Source organism: Leptonotus elevatus, chromosome 7, assembly GCF_054856555.1.
Source record: "Leptonotus elevatus isolate MCC_2025b chromosome 7, RoL_Lele_1.0, whole genome shotgun sequence".
Lineage (NCBI taxonomy): Eukaryota > Metazoa > Chordata > Actinopteri > Syngnathiformes > Syngnathidae > Leptonotus > Leptonotus elevatus.
Window position 1 is genome coordinate 21,239,029 of NC_141245.1, and position 23,206 is coordinate 21,262,234.

General features: G+C 44.5%; 3 protein-coding genes across 4 annotated transcripts; 1 reads left to right on the plus strand and 2 right to left on the minus strand.

The window, feature by feature from the left end:
• Nucleotides 1-1,453: 1,453 nt before the first annotated feature.
• Nucleotides 1,454-7,464, minus strand: foxa3 (forkhead box A3). The gene is made up of 2 exons (XM_086079931.1): nt 7,102-7,464; nt 1,454-4,941 (listed from the first exon to the last, which is right to left on the minus strand). The coding sequence occupies exons 1-2, from the start codon at nt 7,171-7,173 to the stop codon at nt 3,700-3,702; spliced, it is 1,314 nt and encodes a 437-aa protein (XP_085936057.1). The 5' UTR covers nt 7,174-7,464; the 3' UTR covers nt 1,454-3,699.
• Nucleotides 7,355-14,944, plus strand: polr1g (RNA polymerase I subunit G). Of its 2 annotated transcripts, XM_086079934.1 has the most exons (6): nt 9,560-9,695; nt 9,776-9,804; nt 11,089-11,395; nt 11,600-13,363; nt 13,450-13,591; nt 14,067-14,944. In XM_086079934.1, the coding sequence occupies exons 4-6, from the start codon at nt 13,279-13,281 to the stop codon at nt 14,665-14,667; spliced, it is 828 nt and encodes a 275-aa protein (XP_085936060.1). In that variant the 5' UTR covers nt 9,560-9,695; nt 9,776-9,804; nt 11,089-11,395; nt 11,600-13,278; the 3' UTR covers nt 14,668-14,944. The 2 variants fall into 2 exon arrangements, with proteins under 2 accessions (XP_085936061.1, XP_085936060.1); XM_086079935.1 differs by lacking the exons at nt 9,560-9,695; nt 9,776-9,804 and adding an exon at nt 7,355-7,486.
• On the minus strand, nt 9,871-12,945 carry irf2bp1 (interferon regulatory factor 2 binding protein 1). The gene is made up of 2 exons (XM_086079933.1): nt 11,553-12,945; nt 9,871-11,393 (listed from the first exon to the last, which is right to left on the minus strand). Exons 1-2 carry the CDS (start codon nt 12,545-12,547, stop codon nt 11,108-11,110), a joined length of 1,281 nt encoding a protein of 426 aa, XP_085936059.1. The 5' UTR covers nt 12,548-12,945; the 3' UTR covers nt 9,871-11,107.
• Nucleotides 14,945-23,206: the final 8,262 nt, after the last annotated feature.

Consider the following 23,206-nt stretch of genomic DNA (forward strand, 5'->3'; position numbering starts at 1 on the left):
AGGATCCGCGCGCCGACAGCCCTCGCCCAGATCGCACTTTGAGGCTCTCAGTGTGAGGCGGCCATGTTTAGTCTGCTGCACGCCGCGTCCATTTGGCCCCGAGCTGTCTCAACAAGAAAACGGGGCATCTGACCACCTCGGTGGCGCTTCTGGGCCCACCATCACTCGCAGTCGACTTCGGCACTTCAAACAGTTGTACAAAATCGAATCATGCTGTTTTATGACGCAAAATTGCACATCTGGCCACACAAGGGCAAATTGAGCATGAAATTGCGATACTTTGATTGATTTCCACAGTTTCGATGAGTGGTGCACGCCCGATCCGGCGATTGGGGGGGGGGGGGGGGGGGGACAAAACAAAAACATTCACAGTCCATTCTGACATGTCAAACAAGCTGAAACATACTCAACGGAGTACACACGCTAAGTCTAACTTCACAATAAAGTTGACCAAATACAGTAATACATTGACGGCAAAGCAAGTAGCCTTAATACACTTTTATTTTGAAGTTCGCTAGCTTGACTTCCCTTTTAGACGTTACTTTATCGTAGTTGATTGACATCGTAGTTGCGACCGACATCAACACAACGCTCTCCCGAACACATATTCAATCGCAAATTTAGGACGCTAAGAAACCGCTAATTAATTACGCTGTCATTGTATGACATGGCAAAAGTCTCCGACGTAAGTGGCTAGCGGCTACCTGTTAGCATGACCAACGACTGCCTGAGTGTCTGGCTGCCAGCCGATGAGTACGTTTGACAGCTTGCTTTTAATTATTTTTCAATATTCTGGAACAAGGCTACTTTGTAATTCAATCCTTAAACTGCACGTTGAGGTCTTCTCATTATTATCATTATCATTTACATTATAAAACACTTTTGCCCTTTAAAAAAGAAAAACATTCAACTCAAATGTTTCTGTCTCATATTGCACTTAAAAGTTGTGATCCTAAATACCTTTATTAGACATTTTGAATGGATTTTTTTGTTATTTGATGTAACTAACAAGCGCTTTACAAAATAAATGAAGACAAAGCACTATTTATCTTTTTTTTTGTGTGGCTGATCCGAAAAACGATTTGATCCGTGACTCATCCAATCTGAACCGTGGCTTTTGTGACCCCTTGCACCCCTAGTTTCGATGCATGCTGTTGTCATATTTATGATTGAAATCGTCAGGTGCGATGGGACGTCCAGCGTGGTGCCAAGTTCCCAGACACGCTAAACGAGACTTGCACCTGATCCTCAATGCAACATTTATTTATTTATTTTTACAATTTCTACATATGTACGCTGCCTGCAAAAATAGAGCCAACGAGATCAGGCAAAAACTTACTTTGCTTTCAAAGACTAAACTGTCATTCGGCTGCGATATTATGCCACTAAAAAACATTTTCTGGCAAAATTCTTCACTGCCTGATCAAAATGTCATGAAAACAAAACAAAGCAGTTGCCCATTTGAACCTTTTTTTTATTAAGAAACATGATTGATGACCATCACATTGAGAAGAACAAACAATATAAGGAAACACACAGTTAAAAAAAAAAAAAAGAAGCAGTTTGTGAAAACAATAAGCGACCACGTAGCTTAAATATGACATTTTCTCTTCCGTCATGTGACCTGAACGTTTATCATCCTTCACTTTATTGATAAGCGATCAGTGGAAAGAGGGGAAAAAGGCACTTTTGGACCGCAATGTGATACCTTTGGTTAAACTCGGAGAGACCACCTCCCTCAGTATTGTAACACACGCACACACTCACGCACGCACATACACACACTATCAGCCCACCTGGCTAGTAGGAGCTCCATAGTGCAAAGTACTGTATGTAAATCTCCCATAGTGCATCTCTCCACCCCTCTCGTTTTAGTAACTGGCTTCAGGCACACGCATACACACACGGGACCGCTCAATAAATGGTCTGGTCCGAGCCAACCCACTCTAACTGGTAACAAGGGGGGAAAGAAATGCGAAAATTCCCTGTTTTAAAGTCTACCACAGTTTACTTTGCCCCCCCCCCCCCCAAACATCCCCATTTTACAGAATAACATTGTTCTTTCTAAACATTCCTCATTCTAGAATAGTTCTACCCCAGAATGGTCCCATTTAAGAATTTTGCCATACCAGAATATTGCTGTCCCATAATTATGCCGGAATAGTTATCGATTCAGGAACAGTTCTATTGCAGGACATTTTCATACCAGAACATCCCCATGTTCCAAAGATATTTCTATTCTCAAACATTCATTATTCCACAATATTCCTATTCTGGAACAGTACTATCCTAGAATTTACTCATACCAGAATGCCCCCATGTTCCAGGACATTTCTATTCCCAAATATTCCTTAATATTTCAGAACATTCCTATTGTAATTTTTTTCCACACCAGAACATTCCTGTCCCATTACATTTCTTTATTCCAGAACATTCCCAAATTCCAGTACATCTATTCCCAAAGTATCCTCATCCCAGGACACTACAATTCCAGAACATTCCTATTCTACTGTAGATCTTTCCCATACCAGAATATTCCTGTCCCATAACATTACCAATTTCTTAACATTTTCTATTCCTGAACATCCGCATATTCCAGAACATTCCAATTACATAACTTTTTCCCATGCCAGAATATCCCTGCCCCATAACATTTGTTATTCCAGAATATTCATTTATTCCAGAACATATTCCAGAACATTCCTATTCTGAAACCTTCCCTTACCAGAACATCCGTGTCCCATAACATTCCACATTCTAGAATATTCCATCCTTCCAGGAACGAACCCCTTATTCCAGATTAAACCCAAAAGGGGCACACGATGCCGGATGAAATGAAAGGTTTTTTTGTAACATGAAGCGTGAAAGTAACACCTGAAGCACACGTTTGTAACCGTTTGGACAAAGCAGAATATAAGATATATTAAAATTTATTCCCTTTATAAATAAATGCAAATACCCCTTTTACACACTCACGCACACACACATTGCCGCTATTTACACTTTGTACAAAGTCCATCTTCATCATCATCTTCATCATTGTGTGTAACCAGAGAGTCTCCATAGGGGGCAAAGAAAAACATGTGGTCCTTCAAAACGTGGCTCGGGAAAGCCGCCGGAGCATTTATTCCTGATCTTTGACAACCAGCATAGGGTCCATGAACTAGTATGCTCTTTGGTTGCACTAGTAGGACCGCCTTGGCATAAGATATGGAATAAATACTCAAATGGCCATTTGAACGTTTATTCCATACTCTTGATAAGGAGTCTACTAGTGTATGCCACTTGGCTGTGAATTTGGCCTAGTAGTGTTACAAGTGCAGCACAGTGGTTCACTAGTAAGGTAAGCCCGTACAAGTAGGCCAAATACGATTCTAGTAGTGGGGGGAAAACATGACTTAAGTTGTAACACAGTCGTTCTTCCAGTACACTAAATTGTCTTGTTGGGCCATTCAGTATTTCTGTTCAGCTCAGTAGTTTAAGAGTCAGATTGATGGGTACCAGTAGGACACCAGTCATGGGGAAAAAAACAGTACTACTGTCGTAAGCACTACTAGGGGCAGAATGCCAAAGATCGTACGAGTACACAGACATTCAAATGGATCTCAAGGATATGGGATACAGGGTCAGACGGCTTTCCATACGAGTTGGCCATTTTAGAATCTGTTCAGAAAGCATCCATCTTGTATTGTGTTTAGATTAGGATGCGTTGAGCACGGAGCGGCTGTAGAGAGTCTGGTAATAGGCACCAGAGTCCATGGCTGCCGGTCCGGGGCTGTCGTAGATCTGCTTGGCGGCCACGGGTGAGCCGCTAGAGGCGTAGCTGTTGTACGCCATCACCTGGTCCTGGTAGGACTTGAGGTCCATCTTCTGCTCGTTGGACATGAGGTTGGTGATGGAGAAGGGGTGGTTGAAGTTGTAGTGGGGGTCCAGGGACTTGAGGGCGTCGTTCTGCAGGTCCATGTGCTGCCCCATGGTGCCGGGTAGGAGGTGGGTGGACTGGGAGTGGAAGATGGCGGCGGAGGAGGTGGGCGGCATGGCGGTAGGGGCAGGTGGCGGTGGTGGGCAGTCAAGTGGCACTAGCAAGGCGTTGCCCGCGGTCCCGCGGGGCAGCGACTGGTCGTCGGATGAGCCCGGGTGGGAGTTGTCCGAGTGGGCCGAGTCTGCTTCATCTGAGCCGCCGCCTGCCGGGCTGCGGTCGTCCAACGCGTCGCCCCCCTTGCCGCCCTCCTTTCCGGCCTTCTTGGACAGCTTGTCGTCGATTTTGAAGCGTTTCTGCCGTCGCAGGTAGCAACCATTCTCAAACATGTTGCCCGACTGTGGGTGCAGAGTCCAGTAGGAGCCTTTGCCCGGTTTGTCGGGCGAGCGGGCCACCTTGACGAAGCAGTCGTTGAAAGACAGCGAGTGGCGGATGGAGTTCTGCCAACGCTGCTGGTTCTCCCGGTAGTACGGGAACAAGTCCATGATCCACTGGTAGATCTCGTTAAGGGTTAGCATCTTGCTGCCACTCTGCTGGATGGCCATGGTGATGAGCGAAATGTACGAGTAGGGCGGCTTGGCGTGGGTCAGCGAGCGGCGGTACGGCTTGGGTGGGACCTCCTTGGGCCCGGCGCGGCTCAGAGAGGCTCCCGACGGATAGCCCAGCTGGCTCATGGACTGGCCCATGTTCCCGTAGTGAGACAGGGAACCCGGCGCGGTGCCGGGGCCCAGCTGGGTAAGCGAGCCCGAGCCCAGGGAGGGCACTACCGGGGACAGCGGCATGTGGGCCGGGCCCGAGCCCATGGAGCCTAGCGGGGACGTGCTGAGGCCTGAGCCGTGGTACGCCATGTTCAGGCCGCCGCCCCCGCCGCCGCCCGCCGAGTTGAGGTTGATGTAACTGTTGATGGGCCCCATGGAGCTCACGGAAGCCAGGGCCGAGTTCAAGCTGGGCGAGGAATACATCTGGAACGCAAAAACAACGCCATTAACCATACAGACGTCTACGCTTTTCCTCATTCGGGATGCAAGTGAACTAGTGCCGATCACGGCTGGCTTCTTGTACTTCGAGGACTGGTCGCCAGTCAATCGCAGGGCATGTGTCGACAAACAATCACTCACGCTCACGCCTATGGACAATTAAGAGTCTTGAATGAACGGATTTTTGAAATGTACTGGGTCACCAGTCCTTTTCAGGGTACAGAAAGACAATCTACTGGTCGTCAATCAACACCCGGGCACAGAAATCTTTTTGTCGTGAGCCAAAATATGAGTTGCAAATGAGCTTCAGATCTGCCGCCGCTTGAGTGAAGTGACAAACAAATGGAGCACTGTGTGATGCCCCGCATGTGGGCAAGGATAGACACAGTTGCCCGTCTACTTTCAGACATTTATTGAAGAGAACAGTCAAACACACGCATTGAAATTGAAAACACTCAAGCGACTCCGACTTCCGACATCTCCTAGTGTCCACTAGCCACGCCCCCTTTTAAAGACATATAGTAAAATACACTTTATGAACCAGTTTATCGTTTCACATTAGCTTTTGGTATAATTTATGTTTATATAATTACATTTAATATTATGCTGCTATATTTCCTTAGTAAGACTGTTCGTGCACACTGCATTAAACGTTCTAGGTGCCAACAAAAACCCATTTGATTAAAAAAAATAACTCGTTTTGTGATCACTGCACTATCGTGTGTTGAATATGTGCTTTTAAGGGGTGTGGTCTCGCGAGTAACACCCCAAGATGGAGATGCCAGTGTTCTTGTATTTTGCTCCTTTTTTCCAAATCCAATTCAGCCAATTCAAATTAAATATTGTATCAATTAAACGTCTGTAGGTTTTTTTTTTTTTCAAATTGAGAAGGAGTCTTTTCGTGAGTGGCTTCTTCTTCTTCTTCTTGTCAATGCACAATGAAGCTCTCAGTGCGCACTGAATTCACACTCACGCGTGAACGTCAAAGTGCGTAAAAAAGCGCGTCACGCAGGCTCCCCCCCCCCTTTCCCTCTCCGTGCACGGAAAAAACGCAAGCAGCTCCAAAAAGTTTTCGAAATTGTATTTTTTTTTAAAGAAGAAGAAGAAAAGAAATGTAACGATAATATATCGCTTAAAGTTGGAAGTGAGGAAATTTGAGCCTTCACGCGCACTTCGGGTTAACTATTAGCAAGGTGGTAATTTCATCAGCTGCTGATGACATTAACTTTTAATTTAATTATCACCTCAACATTAACCTCTTATGCGTTTGAATTGCTTTAGTTTGAATGCATCCGAAATGTAGTTTGTCTCAGCGGTTACGTCACCAAATGTGAACAATTACTTCATTTTTATATGGCTTAAAACAATTGTAATGTTTTGTTTGTTTAATTAAATATTTTGTGATTCTTTTATTTTATTTTTTATTAAAAAAACGCAGACCCATTTGTTCTTTTTGACCTATGAAATATATTTATGTTTTTGAGGGCCTGTAAAGTGAATGCATTTGTTTCGAAGTTTTGTCAAGTCAAATTTATTATTAATTCTTATTCACACAAAAAAGAGTTATGTAATAGTGTGATGTTTGGCCAGTAAAATATGTATTACGTATTTTATGTTTTACAGTATAAACAAATTACACATTTAATTATTTGTGCCATTCCTGTAAAGCGTTTATGTATTTGTTCTTTTCTGTATTGGCACGTATTCTTTTTGTTGTTTTCTGCCTTTATACATTTATTTTTAATTGTTGAATATGTTGTTTTGGTATATAAAATATGTATTGCATTGAGTGTTTTTTTTAATGCTCTCTTTTTAGCCTGTAATGCATTTATATTAAATAATTGTTTATGGTCCCTTTGGCTCTTATCTTGCTTTAGTATTTTGACTACATCCGACATTAAGTATTCTTTCTTTTGATATACTTACTGTATTTATTATGTAAATTGTATTTGAATGAAGTAAATAAGTGAATTGAAGTCATTTTTTTCCAAGTTAAAAAAGTACAGCTGGAGTCTGCTTTACTGCATGGACAATAATATTAACACATTTGTATGTAACCTGCGTGTTATTTATTTATTTTTTGTAGCAGTATTGTGTTAACAACAACGACAACAATAAAGGAAACTATTTCAGTGTTTCTGTTACCTCGCTGGCCTCGCTGTAAAAAGTATTCCACTCAGGTAGGTCGTGCGCTTCCATCTTCACAGAGCTCAACATCCCCACAAAGAAACACTTTGAGTGGAACTGGACGAGCTTCTCGCACCTTCACACTTTTTTCCCCCCCGCCTTACAATCCTTGGTGACACGTAAAAAAAAAAAAAAAAAAAGAAAAGAAAAGAAAAAGCTCCGTTGGCGTGAAAAGTTGTGTCAAGTCAGTGAAAGTTCATTGGTCCATTGTTTGCCAGCTGCTTGCAGACGTGGAGGCCCGTTGATGGGAAGCGCGGGCCAGGAAGGACGGAGCGTGTCAGGCAGACGTGAGGGCGAGCGCAGGACGGCGTGAGGACTGCCGCCACTGCCACCCCTTTATAAGGTACAGCCGGGACCCCGCCCACGCCTAAAACGCCCCCTCCTTCACCCCCCCCCCCCCTTCCCAACTCCCTCCTGTCCTGCACATTTCAATATGGAGCCGTCAGGAAGGAGGTTCCCGCAAAAAAGGCCTATGTGGCCCCCTGGCGTGCTGTTTATTGGCCCGGTCGGACCGGCGGCCACCCCGGCTGCGTCAAGACCCCCAAATGCTCCGCCCCCTCCCGACTCCTGCACCCCTCTAAACCACATTAAAAGTTAAGATAGAACATTTACGCGCTTGACGTCTGAAATCAAGATAAAAAGTGAGCATGGGAAGAGGTGAGAAGGGCCCCCCCGTCCGTCAGTTTGCAGCCTGAGGTTTATGTTATGGGTGGAGGGTGAAAATCGTTAATTCCCGCGGCTGTCACCTACTTGGAACCTTTAACACATTGGCAAAACGATTTTTTATTATTATTATTTTTACAATGTTACAAATTCGCTTAAAAAGCGCCAGAAAATCAACCAAAGTCACGTTCTTAATATTAATAATATGTAAATGATTAACAAGGATTATTTTTGATTACATTCAATTCTATTGACGTGACTCAATAAGGAGCCTACAACACGCCAAGTAGGCCTATAGCATTGACAAACATCATTTTATTTTTAAAATACAGTATTTTAAATGAAAATAAAATATAATTGAGTGGTTTATTTCAAACTGCACATGAAAAATATAATCATCTCGAAAAATGCAACAATTTCAATGCAAAATGCTATCTAAAATCAATAAAATATATATTTAATTAGTTTTTAATGTTTTGGGCCCATAACATATACATTTAATGATTTGTTGTTGTTGTTGTTGTTGTTTTTTGTTCTTTCTGTAATATTTAACTTGTGTTTTTTACATATTTGTTTTGTTATTTTGGGTTTTTAAATATATAATTTAACAATTGATGTATTTTTGGCATATTAAATTATTTATTGCTTAGTTCTTAGCCTGCAACATTTATATATTTAATTACTTTTATATTATTTTTGCCAATAGAAAAAAAAATGATATTCAATTGTTTTATGTTCGCCTTTGGCCTTTGACTTTAATTTATTTTCTTGTGGACTTATTGCATTACAAGTTTAATATAAATTGAAGACTACTTCTTTTTAAGGATAATAAATAAATCATTGCTTTCTCACAGCATAATTCTGTCTTGTTGGTCAACTAAAATGCCACACAATATAGGCTAATATATAGTGTAACACAAAATAGTATAATTAGTATGTTGTAATGTATGTGCAAGGCCGGAATACACAAGACAGCCAGGCGTGTGCATGTGAATGGCTGCCAGCTCAAATTCTCAATGCTCATGTAATGACGCGCGCGCGGGAGGTCGGCGGAGGGGATTCGGGTGCGTGTGTGGGGGGTGGGGTCACGCGCTCGCACCTGCATCGAGGAAGGCCTTGGATTAGGAGGGTCGGGGACACCGATGTGCGTAATTATGTAATTGCTAAAGCTAATCCTGTTAGTGACGTCATCATGTGGATAATCATGATTAGAAATGACAATATATTAGCGTGATTATTAATGTGATAAACATAAAATTAAGTATATGCAGTGGTTTTTTTTGTGTGGTTTTTTTTTTTACATAGCGTTTTAAGACTTAAACAATATCGCACAGGTGATTATAAAAATTAAACACCTTATTAGTTATTTTCTCTGGGGAAATTTTCTTGAAAAGCATTTTGTAAAAAAGAAAAAAGATGTCAACATGTTTTCGTGTAGTCTCCACCCATCTTTCTGTCAAAAGAAAAAAGTTGAAAATATATTTTTTATGTTTAAACTATATATATATATATATATATATGAAATTTTGTAGAGGCATGATGCATGACACAAAGAACTAAATCGATTTTGGCGAGTTTGCACATGTTCAAAGTAAAGTCAGCTGCTCGTAGGTGACGTCACACAACTGCTGCCTTTAATACGCATCTTGCAGCGTGCGTGTGCGTGGCCTCCCTGCACGCTGCCTTTGCATGTGAATGCGCCCTGCGTGCCCATTAGCACGTGCATAATTGTCCCCACAATGGCAGTAATGACTTGACACTAATGGAGGAAGCCACACATCCACTTTCGCTTTTTTTTTTTTTTTTTTTTTAATCTCCGCATTCTTTTTTTTTCTCATTGACAATGAACATCAATTTTCAACAGTACGTCACAAAATGGCAAGAATGCAGTAAGTGCAGTACAAAATACGTTTTAGCACAACCGCGACATCTGGTGGCTAAAATTATACGGACAATATTCCCACTCAAGTGAAGTCAAGTATCGAAAAACTGCACAAGGTCAGTAGACGATTAGAGATCAACAACGACGTTTATTATAAAGAAGGAAAAAAAAACAGACAAGCGTGACTTTTTCCATCTGTTTTATTCCCACCTGGGTGGTTTTGTACAAGAAGCGGCAGTCAAAAGACGAGAGAGCAGATTGGTCGTCGTCATGGCGACGCCGCGAGGAGGCGGGACACTTCTGCACAAGGCACTTACTTGTCTTACACCGTTAGCATTAGCATATAGCCGTAGAGATTGTATACACATACATTGGCTTTGGTTTGGTTCATCTGTGAGAAGAACATTCTGGTTCTGAAAAAGAAAAAAAAAAGCTCCAAAAAACTACAAAATTACTTTCATTTGCAAAAGAAAAAGAAAAAGAAAAGACGACAACTATTTTAAGGTCGGGTCTTATGAAATGACGTGTAACCGTTTTCAATGAAAGCTTGTAAAATGGAGGACTGCAATTGAAACAACCAGGAACTTTCTACAAGGAGAAACACATTTGTCTTGGATATTCACCCACTGGCAGGCAGGTCACATGACATGTAATTTTGTGTGTGCGTGTGTGTCAGTCCATTGGATGTTTGTGTTCTTGTTTTTCTATGTCAGTGTGGCACTAGCCTTGTCATCCCATTTTTTTGTTGTTTTTTTATTTTGCAAGTGGGATGTATTTCTTTGCAGGGACATTTTGATGGGTAATGGTGCCAAGGGACTACATTGAAGTGAGTTAAGGGTCTTCATTGAAACAGTGCTTTGCTGCCATCTATAGGCAACTAGAAACCATTTTAGGAGGGCATCAATTAATTGCAGGTTGGACTGGTCATCAGCCAATCGTGGACTGTATTCTTGTCTTTCTATCTTTGTGTGCCACATTTGTTGACATTCAGTTTTTGTTAGGGGGACATTTTTCCTCGTGGCAACATTGTGGCTGATCCAATCTGGAAATTGCCAGCACCCTAAACATCCAGTGTTCAACATAAAGAAACCGTGTTTGTGTTTTTTCATGTCTTTCAATCTTTGTGTGGCACCAAACTTGATTTCCCCAAAAAGCTGGTGTGTGTGTGTAAGTAACTGTTCTTGTCTTGCCCTGTTAGTGTGGCACGACATTTGACATACCGTTTTTCTTGGTGCAGACATTTTGACTAATCTACACAAGAAAACTATGTGTGGCCATACAAAGACAATGGTAAAATGTGCTCACCCTATGCGTACTTTTCATAAACAAGAGGTTATAAAGAGTAGTAAATGTATGTAAGTAATGTTTGTGTGTGTCCCGCCTGCCTGCCTTTGTTCCAGGTTGCCGTGGAAGCCACCATCACGTCTCCCGCTCCTTCTTGACGGTGACATCGCTGTTCTGCGCTGCGGCCCCGTTGGCACCGCCGCTACCGCCGCCGCCACCGGGCCCCCCGGGTCCACCGGCTCCGGGTGGAGCGGACGATGGGGCGCCGGTGCCCAGGATGGTGGACACCTCACCCTGCATGAATGCCCAGGGGGGGCTGTTAACCGACGTGTCCAGCGGGCAGCGCTCGCCACTCGGGCAGTACACATCGCCGTCACCCCGCCGGCTCTGGATATACACTCTGGTGCATGGGAAGCAGAACCTGTACGTATATACAAACACACATTATACTTTGATGTAATATACTTTATAAATTATCTTACATATATATTTTACCAACCTTATGGTTTTATTAATAATTAACATTGCTTAACTTTACCACATTAGACAGTTACTGTTAATAAAAAAAAAAGGTACCCACCTGTGTCCCGGCACAGACGGACACTGAACAAAGTGTGTGTCCTCCAGCCTCTCGTGGCACAGCGTGCAGGACAAGGTGCTTCCGGTCAGGCTGCTGCCAGCCGAAGTGGAGCCCAGCTCAGAAGCTCCACTGTGAGGCAGCGCGGCCGCTGCGGTGGTGGCGGCCTCGGACGAGCTGCCGGATGACAGCGGCTCCCCACCGGCGCGGGCGGCGAGGGGCCGCGGCTGCCTGGCCGGCGACGACGCGGGCTTGGGGCTTGTCTGACTGACTGAGGCCGAGGACGAGGGCAGGCCGGCGTTCTTGCCGGAGCCGGCGTGGCCCTGGGTCTGCGACTTGGGCTGGGACGAGCTCAGCTCCCGCTCGAGCTCCGGCGTGATGAAGGGGCCGATGCCCATGCCGATGCCCAGCTGGCGGCGATTCATCTCGGCGAGCACCGGCGCCGGGAAGATCATCGGGCTGCTCATGGGAGCCGTCCTAGCGGTCAGGCCGGCCGGCATGCCCGCGAGCAACCCGTGGGGGATCCCCGCTATGCTCTGAGTCACTAGATTCGGGGGTATGGCCGCCCCGATCATGGGTCTCCGGCTCCCGCTGGGACTCTGGCGATTCACCTCTTGCGGCGGCTGCCCGTCGCGGTGCAGCCCGTTGGGCGGCACGCGAGCGGCGGCCACGCTGCCGCCATCCCCTCGGCCACCCCGGTCGAAGCGCTCACCGTGCGATCGACCCCCGTCCGTAGCCGACTCCCCGCGGCCCGGCGCGGCGTGTTTGTGAGGCGAGGGTCCCGGACCCGGTGAGCGAACATTTCCGTCCTGCATGCTGTGGCTGCGCTTCAGCTGCCGCGCGCTAGCGATCAGGAATTCGATCTGGTTGGCGCCCTCGTAGTTGACGCAGCCGCGGCACACCACCTCGCTGAAGTCCCACACCACCGTCCAAGGCATCTTGGGCAGGTCGCACAGGTAACACCACTGGCGCCGTGACGACGAGGAAGGCGACGACATGACGGCCGGACTGCGAGCCAGTGGGCTGCCGAGCTAGCCGGCTAACCCGAGCTAGCACGCGTTAGCTAACTTAACCTATTTATCTTAAAAGTGGCGTTAAGAGCGCCTTTTGCTAACTAGCTTCACCTTCAGCTTCCTCCGACCCGTTTTGGAGCAACCGCGAACATACTAACAATAGAAAGCGATACAAAACTTTGTTGATTTTGACAATGTCCCCCACACATATTCCTAATTTGTTTACCCACTTTGGCCTGCTCCTGACTGCTGTCAACCCGCTCTCGCGAACAACGCTGGTGCGTTACTTAACCAGTTTAGGTGCATTATGGGCGATGTGGTTTGTTTTGTCGGACTTGTTCAAGTCATTCCAATGCACCAACGTCTGGTTGTTGGACTACAAACAGAGTTGCCACAGAAAGCAAGGCAACCAAGTTCTCGCGATATCTTCCTCGCAGTTAACCATTTTCGTTAAAAATGCTGTAACCTTATGTTACCTGACACGATGATTTCTGGGTCATGTAGTTTATTTGTAGGACTCTTTCAAAACAAACCAACACACTGCGTCTGGTTGTTGGACTACAAACAAGGCCGACGCAGGAAGTGCGGTACCCAAAGGTTACAGTTCATTCGTGGCCACACGCACACGTGCGTTTTAGCTTTTCGCGCACGGGTCCTTGCATTAAAACGATAACAAAGTTTGGACGACTTTTCGGTAATCTTTCAACAATATTAAAATGCCTCGAGATGTTTCATCCTCATCGAGCGAGGACGAAGCGGATAACATCCTCGCGGAAGAGTCGTTAAGGCCAAAGGAAATCGGTAAGTTGGCACTTCATTATGTTTCTTTTTCGAAAGTGAGAAATGCTCGAATATACTTTATTTGGTGTTGAATGGTGTTTTGGCAGAGAAGAGCAGCAAGTATCAGTGTCCCGATGACTTCGTGTGCTTCAGCCACAAGCCTTGCAGCAGCACACTGACTGAGAGCCTGAAGAGCAGCCAGAGCGAACTGTGGCTAATTAAAGCCCCTGCTAGCTTTGATCCACGATGGTCTGTCCTTTCTTTAACATTTTTAGGCTACTTTTCACTCACGTTTGGGTCTAAATGAAGCTCAAAGAAAGTCCAACCCGTTTACCCATTGACACTGGTCCCCCATGATTATCATATATGACGTTTGGTGGGTTTTAAGGGGGTGTGAACGTAAATAAACGCTCAGAACTTAACTGCTTAGGTGTGCTATGCCTTAAACCCCCTTTTAAGTTATTCAACACAAACGAACCACCTTCGCATGATACTTGTCAACGGGTTTAGCTAACACACTAGGCTAAATAACGCAAGCACAAACTGACAGGACATCACACATGGACAAACATTTGCACACTAACAATGTTTGCCATTAATTCATCAAAATCACTACTTAACACACACAAAATGTGAATACCTGAGGATCGATCCCCCATGCTGACTTTATTTTTTTTTTTACTTTGCTAGTATGAAGTGTAACCCCTGGTTTTTGCCTTCACAGTTTGCGTGGCGCAAGCTTGAATCTTTCCGGCTTTCAAACGCTGAAACTTCTTTCTGCCGCGGGCGACGGGCGCAGCCAGCAGGTGTACAACATCTTGGCATCCAATCACGGCATCTCCGACCTCCGCTTGCTCACCACCGATTCGTCGGCCCCAGTGTTTGGGCCCGCCTTCTCTGGTCTACTGAGCGTGGGCGAGAGCTACGGTGGCGCCTGCACGCAGCCCCGCGTCGTCCACGCCGCCCCCGCGCCCGCAATTCCGCCCGGTCTCAAACAGAGATTCCAGCCCTTCGGAAGCAAGACGCCCATCACGGCGCAGGAGACACAGGTCGAGGACAGGAAGAGGAAAAAGAAGAAAAAGAAAGACAAGCGTGTTAAAGTAAAGGAAGAGGAGGAGGAAGTGACGGTCAAGCAGGAAGTTGAGGAAAAAGGCCAGGAACACGCTGAGGAGAGTAGCAGGAAGAAGAGGAAAAAGGACAGGGAGAAGGCGGCCATTGTGGAAGTGAAACAGGAAGTGATGAGTGAAGTGGATGTGGACACTCCGCACAAAGAGACAAAGAAGAAGAAGAAAAAGAAGAAGAAAACCAAAACTGAGGATGACTAAATGTCACCAAATCAGACTGAACTTAGATTTTTTTTTTTTTTTTTTTTTTTATAGAGTGAGCCCAAAACAAATATTTTCCATCATCTTGTCCTCACAAACAAGCATTTTTGGAATGTGGGAGAAAAAAAAAAAACACTTTCAAGGTCGTGGAAAACATGCAAACTCTACACAGGAATTGAGCCCAGAACCTCTTGACTTTGAGGCACACGTGGTAGCCAGTGGTTCTCTGCGCTGCCCCAAAATGAAATGTTATAATAAAGTGTTTGTCTTATTAGCACATCTGTGTCATACTTTCTCCTTCCAATGTGTTTATATTATGAAGCTAATATTGCATTAACATTTTTTTTTTAAAGTAATATTACACTGGTCACCAACAAATTGTTAATCATTTAGGACTATTTTAATGTGCCAAATCTAGTATAACATTGGTTTCGCTCAATGAGAGTAACTTTTTGAACTCTTGCCATGTTTGTTTTTGCTGTACTGTATTTAGGTACTTTTATCAATGTCTTAATGTTTGTAATATTTGAGTAACCGGAAAATGATCTAAAAAAGAATTTAAAAAAAAATCAGATGAGAAATATTAACAAAAATCAGCTGATAATGTCACCAAATTGTATGTTATTTTTTTTCTTATTTGACAATTCCATGACCAAAACTTCTTCCCCGAAATTTATGTGGACATGTTTATGCCCAGTTCTGCTGCAAATATTAGAACAACTGGCCCAATATTTTGGATTTTTTGGACGGTAAGAGCTTACCATAGAATCTTTTTGCGTAAAATGCTTAACGTTCATAAAATAAATAGAAGTATGATAATTGATTGTAGTTTTCTGGCGTTTATTAACATGAACATGATCATCTATGAAATCCAAACTACTGCCTGTGATATTTCCGTTTTCAGATGTTGCAGTAATGCCCGCATGGAATTTTTGTGATGGTTGATCCCTGTTTTCTGACATGATGAAATTTACTACGCTCGCGTTAGACAGTCATTGAAGTGTCACGTCCTTATTTCAGATCACAAACTCATCAGTGACTTTTAAGTCCGTTTCCAATCCATGAACCCGTCCTGGTGTGTCCACCAGGTGGCGCCATACTCCGCGTTTCCCACAAGGTAGCGCTGCAGCGTCACAGCTCACATTCCGTTTACCTGTAATTCCACGTAACTCAATTGTTTTGTTCACGTATTCTTTTGTTATTTCCCATGTCAATGTGTGTCCCCCCCCCCCCCCGTGTGTTTTCAAGTGTTCAGTGAAAGACAATATTTGGGCTTCTGCATCCTCCCGCCGCTTCTTGGTGGTCGCCATGTGGGTGCTTCTCTGCAGTCTGCACAAGTGTGTGGTCCTGACTCCTAATGAGCTCCAGCATCTACTCTTGTGGAGACGGAGACCAACAGCAAACGTCACTCATAACATAAGTTGACGCAATACACATTGGCAGCAACACAGGTCAGCAAACATCTCATTGTTACCTTCTTTTATGTTTCGTTCATAATATCTCTGCGTCGTGGTGAAGATGTATGTTTGGTTACTAAGGAGATGAACAGAAACATTTGGGGGGGGGGGGGGGGTTGTATTAAATCACCCCCTGAAGCCAGTTAGCAATTTTTAACTTTGGAAGACATGTCAAATGTCTATCATGAGTATACCCACAAAAAAAAGTTTCAAAAAAAGCCTTGTCTGAAATGTTACAGGAAGTCTGCCATTTTTGTTCAAAGGGGCCATTTTCGGCTCATTTAGTCGGCTTGTCTCGTCTGCTGTTGAGGTTTGGAGCGGCCATGTTACTGTCGTTTTCAACATTTCCAGGGGTCCTTCAAAGACACACTACAGTATTTGAGATTTAGAAAATTCAGCCCCATGAAGTCAGTTTGAGCTGGTAGTCATGTCTACCTTGAGTGGACCCACAAAAAAGTTAACATTTTTGGTTCAGCGAGCCAATTTTAGGCACATTTGGCCAAGAGCGGAAAAGTTTGATGGCTCGCTATAAAAGATGAATTCGTCATGATACTGACCGTGATTGTGACAGTGGTTGTATCGTGCCCCCCTTTCCGACGTCAGGCTTCCGATTTGTACGTATTTTTTTTTTGTGTGCGTGTGCATATATGGAAGGATGAATAATAAATGTAGCTTGGAAGTTTGGCTGCAACGTGTTCAGACTGCTGAGCAGATGCCGAGGCCTTTGCGGAGCTCGGCTGATGCTTGTGATGGGATGCGAGGGGAGAGGGAGGGGGGAGGGGGGGTAATGGCGAGGGTTGGGGGGTCGTTATAGAGGTAATGAATTGGAGAGCCCCCCCCCCGGGCCCCCCACACCCTTCTCTTCAACCCATCCTCCCTCCCCCATCTCCCATTCCTCCCCCTCACTTTCTTTTATTTCCAAACAGCGTTGCACATCGCTCCAGCTAGCCTGCGGCAACGGGAGCGTTGCTATGGCAACGGGGACCTGCCAAGGAAGTGTGATGGTGAGAAAGAGGGGGGATCACGGTGGTGGGGGGGATGGTGGTCATCAATGCCCCCCCCCGCCCCCACCCCCAATTTAACAAAAAATAGTACGCAGTGGATCAATATGTGCATGAATGAACACCAACTCAAATTGTTTTCACTTTCTTGTACACAACAGACAAAACACTCCTGTGTGTGTTTATGCGTGAGACTGCGGCAGACATCAATAGCCGATCCTTGCTGCAGCAGCGACTTGACGGCCTACTAATGTTGTGCCTCCCCCTGAACCACTCTCGCTCGCCTCTTTATGTTTGCACCCCCCCCCCCCTCCCTAAACCCACTCACTTACTGATTGTAATTAATATGGCCCCAGACCACCAGAACACGCTCGTAGACGCACGCGCACACAAAGAGGAAGAGGCGGGCAGGTGTCAATCATGTCTGCGTGAAATGATTTTATTAGGAAAAAAGAGAGAAATGGGGCAAAAACCAGGATTTAGGACTATAGGACTGGAAAAAGGTTCAGGATCTGTGTCACAGTCAGGACCAGGGTGATGACCATGACTCGGAATCGGAAATGGACCAGAGTGCGGTTCCGGACAGAAATCAACACAAGGATGAAGAGCAGGACTAAGAAAGGGCTCAAGGTAAGAACCTGGACTACTAGGAAATGGACCCGTATCAGGATGAGAGTCAGGAGTTGGAAATGAAAATGGACCGGGTTCAGGATAAGGTTCATGACCTGGAAATCAAGCAGACTCCGCAAATTGACCAGGATGAGGACCCGTGAGTCTCAGGACTGGGAAATGGGCCTGAATTCGGGGGCAGGAAATTCTGTAGAATCAGGAAATCGAAATGGACCAGGACTCGGAAATGGCCCATGATCAAGTACACGGCTTAGGACCACGTTGAGCACAACAGGGCTAGATTGAGGATCAAGAAAATAGATGAGCATCAGGGCCAGGACGAAGATAAAGACCAAGACCAGGATGAGGATCAGGAGTAAGTCCAGTATTGCCCGCATACAGGACTTGGGAGTCCTGAGACTGAAAGAAGTAAGGCCTTAACGATTTGTGATTGGCTGCACACACAAAAAAACGTGTTGCCAGGTTGTGTGTGTGTGCGTGAGATCAGTCAAGAGTGACATATGTTCTCCAAGCAGTCTTTTTGCAGCTTGCTGCTGTTGCCATGGAAACCACATCATCACCCCCATTGTGTGGACCTCTGCTTGTGTGTGTGTGTGTGTGTGTGTGTGTGTGTGTGTGTGTGTGTGTGTGTGTGTGTGTGTGTGTGTGTGTGTGTGTGTGTGTGTGTGTGTGTGTGTGTGTGTGTGTGTGTGTGTCTCCTTCATGCGTCCTTCATAGCAGATGCATCCAAGCAAGACCGAGCATATTTCATTTGTCCCGCTGCCTCCTCACAATCACAGGTGCGATGAATGGTGCGAGGAGAAGGGCATTTAGGAGGGGGTGTTTTCAGGGGGGGGGGGGGGGGGGGGGCTTTGTATGCATGTATTCATGTATTGCGTGTGAGGAAAAAGAAATTCAAACATGTTTTCATCCACTCGGACATTTATGGTCCTTCGTCATACGATATGATAGATAAAAGTGTCCTCTTTTTTTGTAAATGGGAATATGGTCACCCTAAAATAGATAGATCGATAGATGCTAGTTAGCTTAGCTTGTGTCACGGTTGGATAGATAGCGATCTATCTCCTGAGAGAGATTAGTTTGGTTGATATGGTTTACATCATTGCATGAAAGAATATTTGATTTTGTTTGGTTTGAATTAAAACACATTTGGTTTTAGTCTGGTTTAAATCAAGCCAGCTTTTGCTGCATTCGTCGGAAGTCTGACTTTTCCAAGTTCAAACCAGGAAGTGTGTACGGGAACGCCCCCTTGAACTCGGAAATTCCACTTGGAAAACAAGACCCCGACTTCACCGTCGGACAAGTGACGTCACTCTACAATGGCGACCCTTTTGGGAACGCAGACCTTGAATGGTAACACACAATTTACTCGAGTATAAAACGAGATCGCTTTTTTTCATTCATAAATATTCAACATCATTTCACGTAACACAACGTACAATTTATCACGATCCGCCATTTTGGTTTACTTTTGCCTGGAACGCTTTTAAGTCGGAACTGGGGAAAAACACCTCGGATATATCCGTCTTCGACCATCCTCGAATGCAGCATTAGCACACGTATTTCCGAGCTGCTCCTGAAGGCACCAATCACTGGCGCACAGCTACTTCGACGACATTCAGGAGCTCGCACAATCGCCGGTCATCTTACGTTTCGTCCTGTCTTTGGTTTACTATGTTTAGTCTTAGTCCAAGTTTAGTACTAGCCTGTTTAAAGTAAGTCTGTTTAAGTCGACAGTATTTTACGTTTAGTCCTGTTTTATCTGTTCGTCCTACTGTCTCGTTTTAGTGTATTTTAGGTTCAGGATGTCTCGCATGAATTGTTTTAGGTTGAGACACCCCGAGGTTTTGTCCTGTTACTTTATTGCCTCGGGTATAGTCCTCGTCCTGTTTTAGCTTTAGTGTTTTAGGGTCTTACTTTAGTCCAGTTTTATATTTTGTACGTTTATTTTATTTTAGGTTTTGGACTCCTAGTCCTGTTTTAGGTTTACTTTATCTTGCATTAATTCCACGTCCTGTTTCTAGGTTTAGTCCTTCTGTCTTATGTTTAGTCCATCTCACGTTCAGCCGTAGTCCTGTTTTAAGTTTAGTCTATTTTAGGTTCAGCCCTACTTCTGTCTTAAGTCTAGTAACAAAACCTTGAACAAACTACAGTCTAATTTGTTCAAGGTTTTGTCAGAGTCCTGTCTTGGGTTTTGTCTGTCCAACATTTAGTTTTGAGTTTAATCTTGTCCCGTTTTAGTTTTATTCAGTAAAGTGATGTGAGGTTTAGCTTCATTTATGTAGCATGTTGCTATCACTTCTTCATTCAGGTCACATGACTGTTTCAATGTTCATGTTATTGCTTGACGGCTCCTCAGGTTGCACATACCACCAAAGGGGGCGCTATTGTTTAACTAAGCATCATCTTACCTTCCTTCAGCACTTCTGTTTGCTACTGCTGTTGGTCCCGCCCTGCATGAAGCACCCACTGGGGGAAAAAAAAATCTTTCTTTTTTTTATTACAACAAACATTTATATGCACGTCGCTTTTTTTTTTTTTTAAACCAAAAATCACAAACATTCACAAAAACTTTATTTCTTATTTGACACAACTTTAAGATCACTTTGTGAGCTTAGGTTTTAGCTGCCAATATTGATTTTATTTACAAAGGCCACCAATCTGAGTTTAATGTAAACGTATTGCTTTTTGGGAGATAATATTAAAAGATCAGCATCATATCTAGTAAAAAAAAAGTGCTACACACACACGCACACATACACACACACGCACACACACAGTGTTTTTTCAATGATTACAACTGATTTTCATGTGTATTCTTTTTCGGTGGGTAGCACAAACGCTAAGTGGCTAGCATTCCTGCCTCACAGTGTTTAGGTGCAGGCAGGGTTCAAATCTTAATTTGACCTTCCTGTGAGTTCCCACGTCGTCCCTGCGTGAGATTTTTGTTGCTTCGCTGGTGTCTCTTAGTTGTCCACTGGTGTTAGTGTGAATGCTTGTCTGTCTGTCTGTCTGTCTGTCTGTCTGTCTGTCTGTCTGTCTGTCTGTCTGTCTGTCTGTCTGTCTGTGTGACTGCCCATTTGGCTGACCACCAATTCAGGGTGTACTTCATTTTTCTTGTCCAAAGTCCTGGGCTGGACTGGACATCTGGCGTAGAGGGCAGATGCCCGGTGGGCCCGGTGTCTTTTGGGGCTGATGCAGTGCTTTTTAGTTATTATTTTCCTCCATTTTACCCCAAGAGACTGGCCCACAATTTAGAGGGACTAGTCCATCATCTATTTCGAATATATACAGCAAACTGAACCAACATCAGTCAAATTATCAGTGGCAGACAAATGTGTTAGACAGGTATGGTCATAAGCCAAAATGTAAAGTTGTGAACACATTTTTAACACGTTAGATTGACTTGTCAAGCCAATTTATCTTTCTTGCACCTCAATTCCCAGGAGCGTTATGGGAATTCCGGTGAGCGTCTCGACGTCTTCCCTGCATGGTCTATTCTTAGCCAGCTTCTTAAAGGTTGGAGTCCAATCAATCTGCGGCCTCCTGTCCCCAAAGCGGGCTAATGGCGCTAGCAGCCGCCGGGCCCGCGTTGACAAAGACATAAGCAGACGCAAAGGAAGCGCTCGTACGCTTGGGAAGGCGAGGCTTTTTTAAGCTAAAGATGGCTGCCCGCAGCGCCGGGGTGACATCCAAGCGGCTCATTTTCGCGACGGTCCACTGCTCTGATGCAGCAAAAATATAATTTCCTGATATGAGCAAGTGGAATCTGGATTCAATGTTCATCTGTTTTCTATAGCGTTTAGCCTCATTAGCCTCACAGGTGAGCTGGAGTTTATCCTGACGAATTGGTGAGAGAAACTTGGTTCATTCAGGCTCGTTGCCAGCAAATGTCGAGGCACATACCGACAAAAAAAAGAAGAAGCTTGCATGCATGTTGTTGGTCGCTGCAGTACTTGCAGATTCAAACCCAGAATCAGTCTGTGAGGCAGGTATGCTAATTGTCAAAATGACGAAAATAGCGTTGATGTGCTTGCAGAGTCGAGAGGAAACCGCTCCCACGATGCATTTCAGCAGACTACAGCTTTACTTGATTCCTGGAAAAATGTCGTTTTGGGAACAGATGAAAATATGACCATGCATCGCACCTCACGGTGAGTGACGAAGAATTATTGTTCTTGTTCTTTGGCTTTTTGGTGGCACTAGTTCAAAAAAATAAAAAATAAACGTTCAAAACAGTTGAACTACAACATGAGCGATCTTGTCGCTTGTTACCAAATTTCCGACGTTAGACTGAAAACTGTTTTCGTCGTTTTCTATCAGTGGTTATCTTGTAATTACACTACTCTATTTTTTGGTGAGCCAAAAACAAAAGTGAATATTCAGTGTGTGCATGTCTGTCTTTAACTACTTGTGTTGCATTCGATGCCTTCGTGTTGGAAGTTACTATAAATTTGAAAAAGTCACAGTTTCAAAACCACCCAAAACTTTTTTTTTTTCATTTTAGTCATCAGTTATTTACCCCAAAGGTATCGAATGAATTCATTATAGAGCTGGAATTGCAATACTACAAAATCGCAATATGCCCAACGATGACTATCTTTTAAACTATATTTTAAATGACGTTATTTGTTATTTACGTCATCCTATGAGGGCATATTGAAAACATAAGTCATCTAATAACGCCTCAAGACATGTTTTGATTCATGGCGATCAATTATTTTTTTTTACCTGGTTTTTGCTTCACTTTAACCCCAGACGATCTTATTAAGATCAAAGCCGACCACCACACATTCAACCAAAAGCGGCGCCTCGCGACCTCCTTCATGTCCACCAAGGCTGTGGACAATCATATGAAAATTGTGCAATCATTTGGAATCTGTGTGACATGTCTGCCATTGGCCTTTGAGCCAGAACTTGATCCTTTGGCACATCCAAAGCCCTGAATCCAAAGAACCTACATAGCAAATATTGAATGTTTTGGTGGTGATTTATACACACGAGACACTGAAATGTGTAACAAAGACTTTGTCCACTTTATCCTCATGGACAAAATGCTATTTGCTAAAATGTTGAATACCAAAATGGCCTCTTGTTAGGATGTGATTACATTCTACAAGCGCGCCTTGTCGCCGGAGGAGCTTCTTTATCTGGCGGATGAGGAGGAGGAAGGAGGAATAGTGTGGGAGGAGGAAAGTGACAGGAGGTTGGTCAGACCATGCTGTGAATGAGGACTCCGTTTCCCAGGAGGCTTTGCGACAACCGCCGGAAAGAAGCCGCTCGGCCGATGGCATGGAGAGGAGGCGGAGGTGCCCGCAGGAACCCGGCGTGTTGTGGAGTCATGGCGGATGTGGCGGTGTTGGCTGATCAGATGGCTCTGGTGCACAGGAGGATTGTGTGGGGGGGGGGGGGGGGCGGGATGGATATGTCAAGAGGACGGACGGACGAACC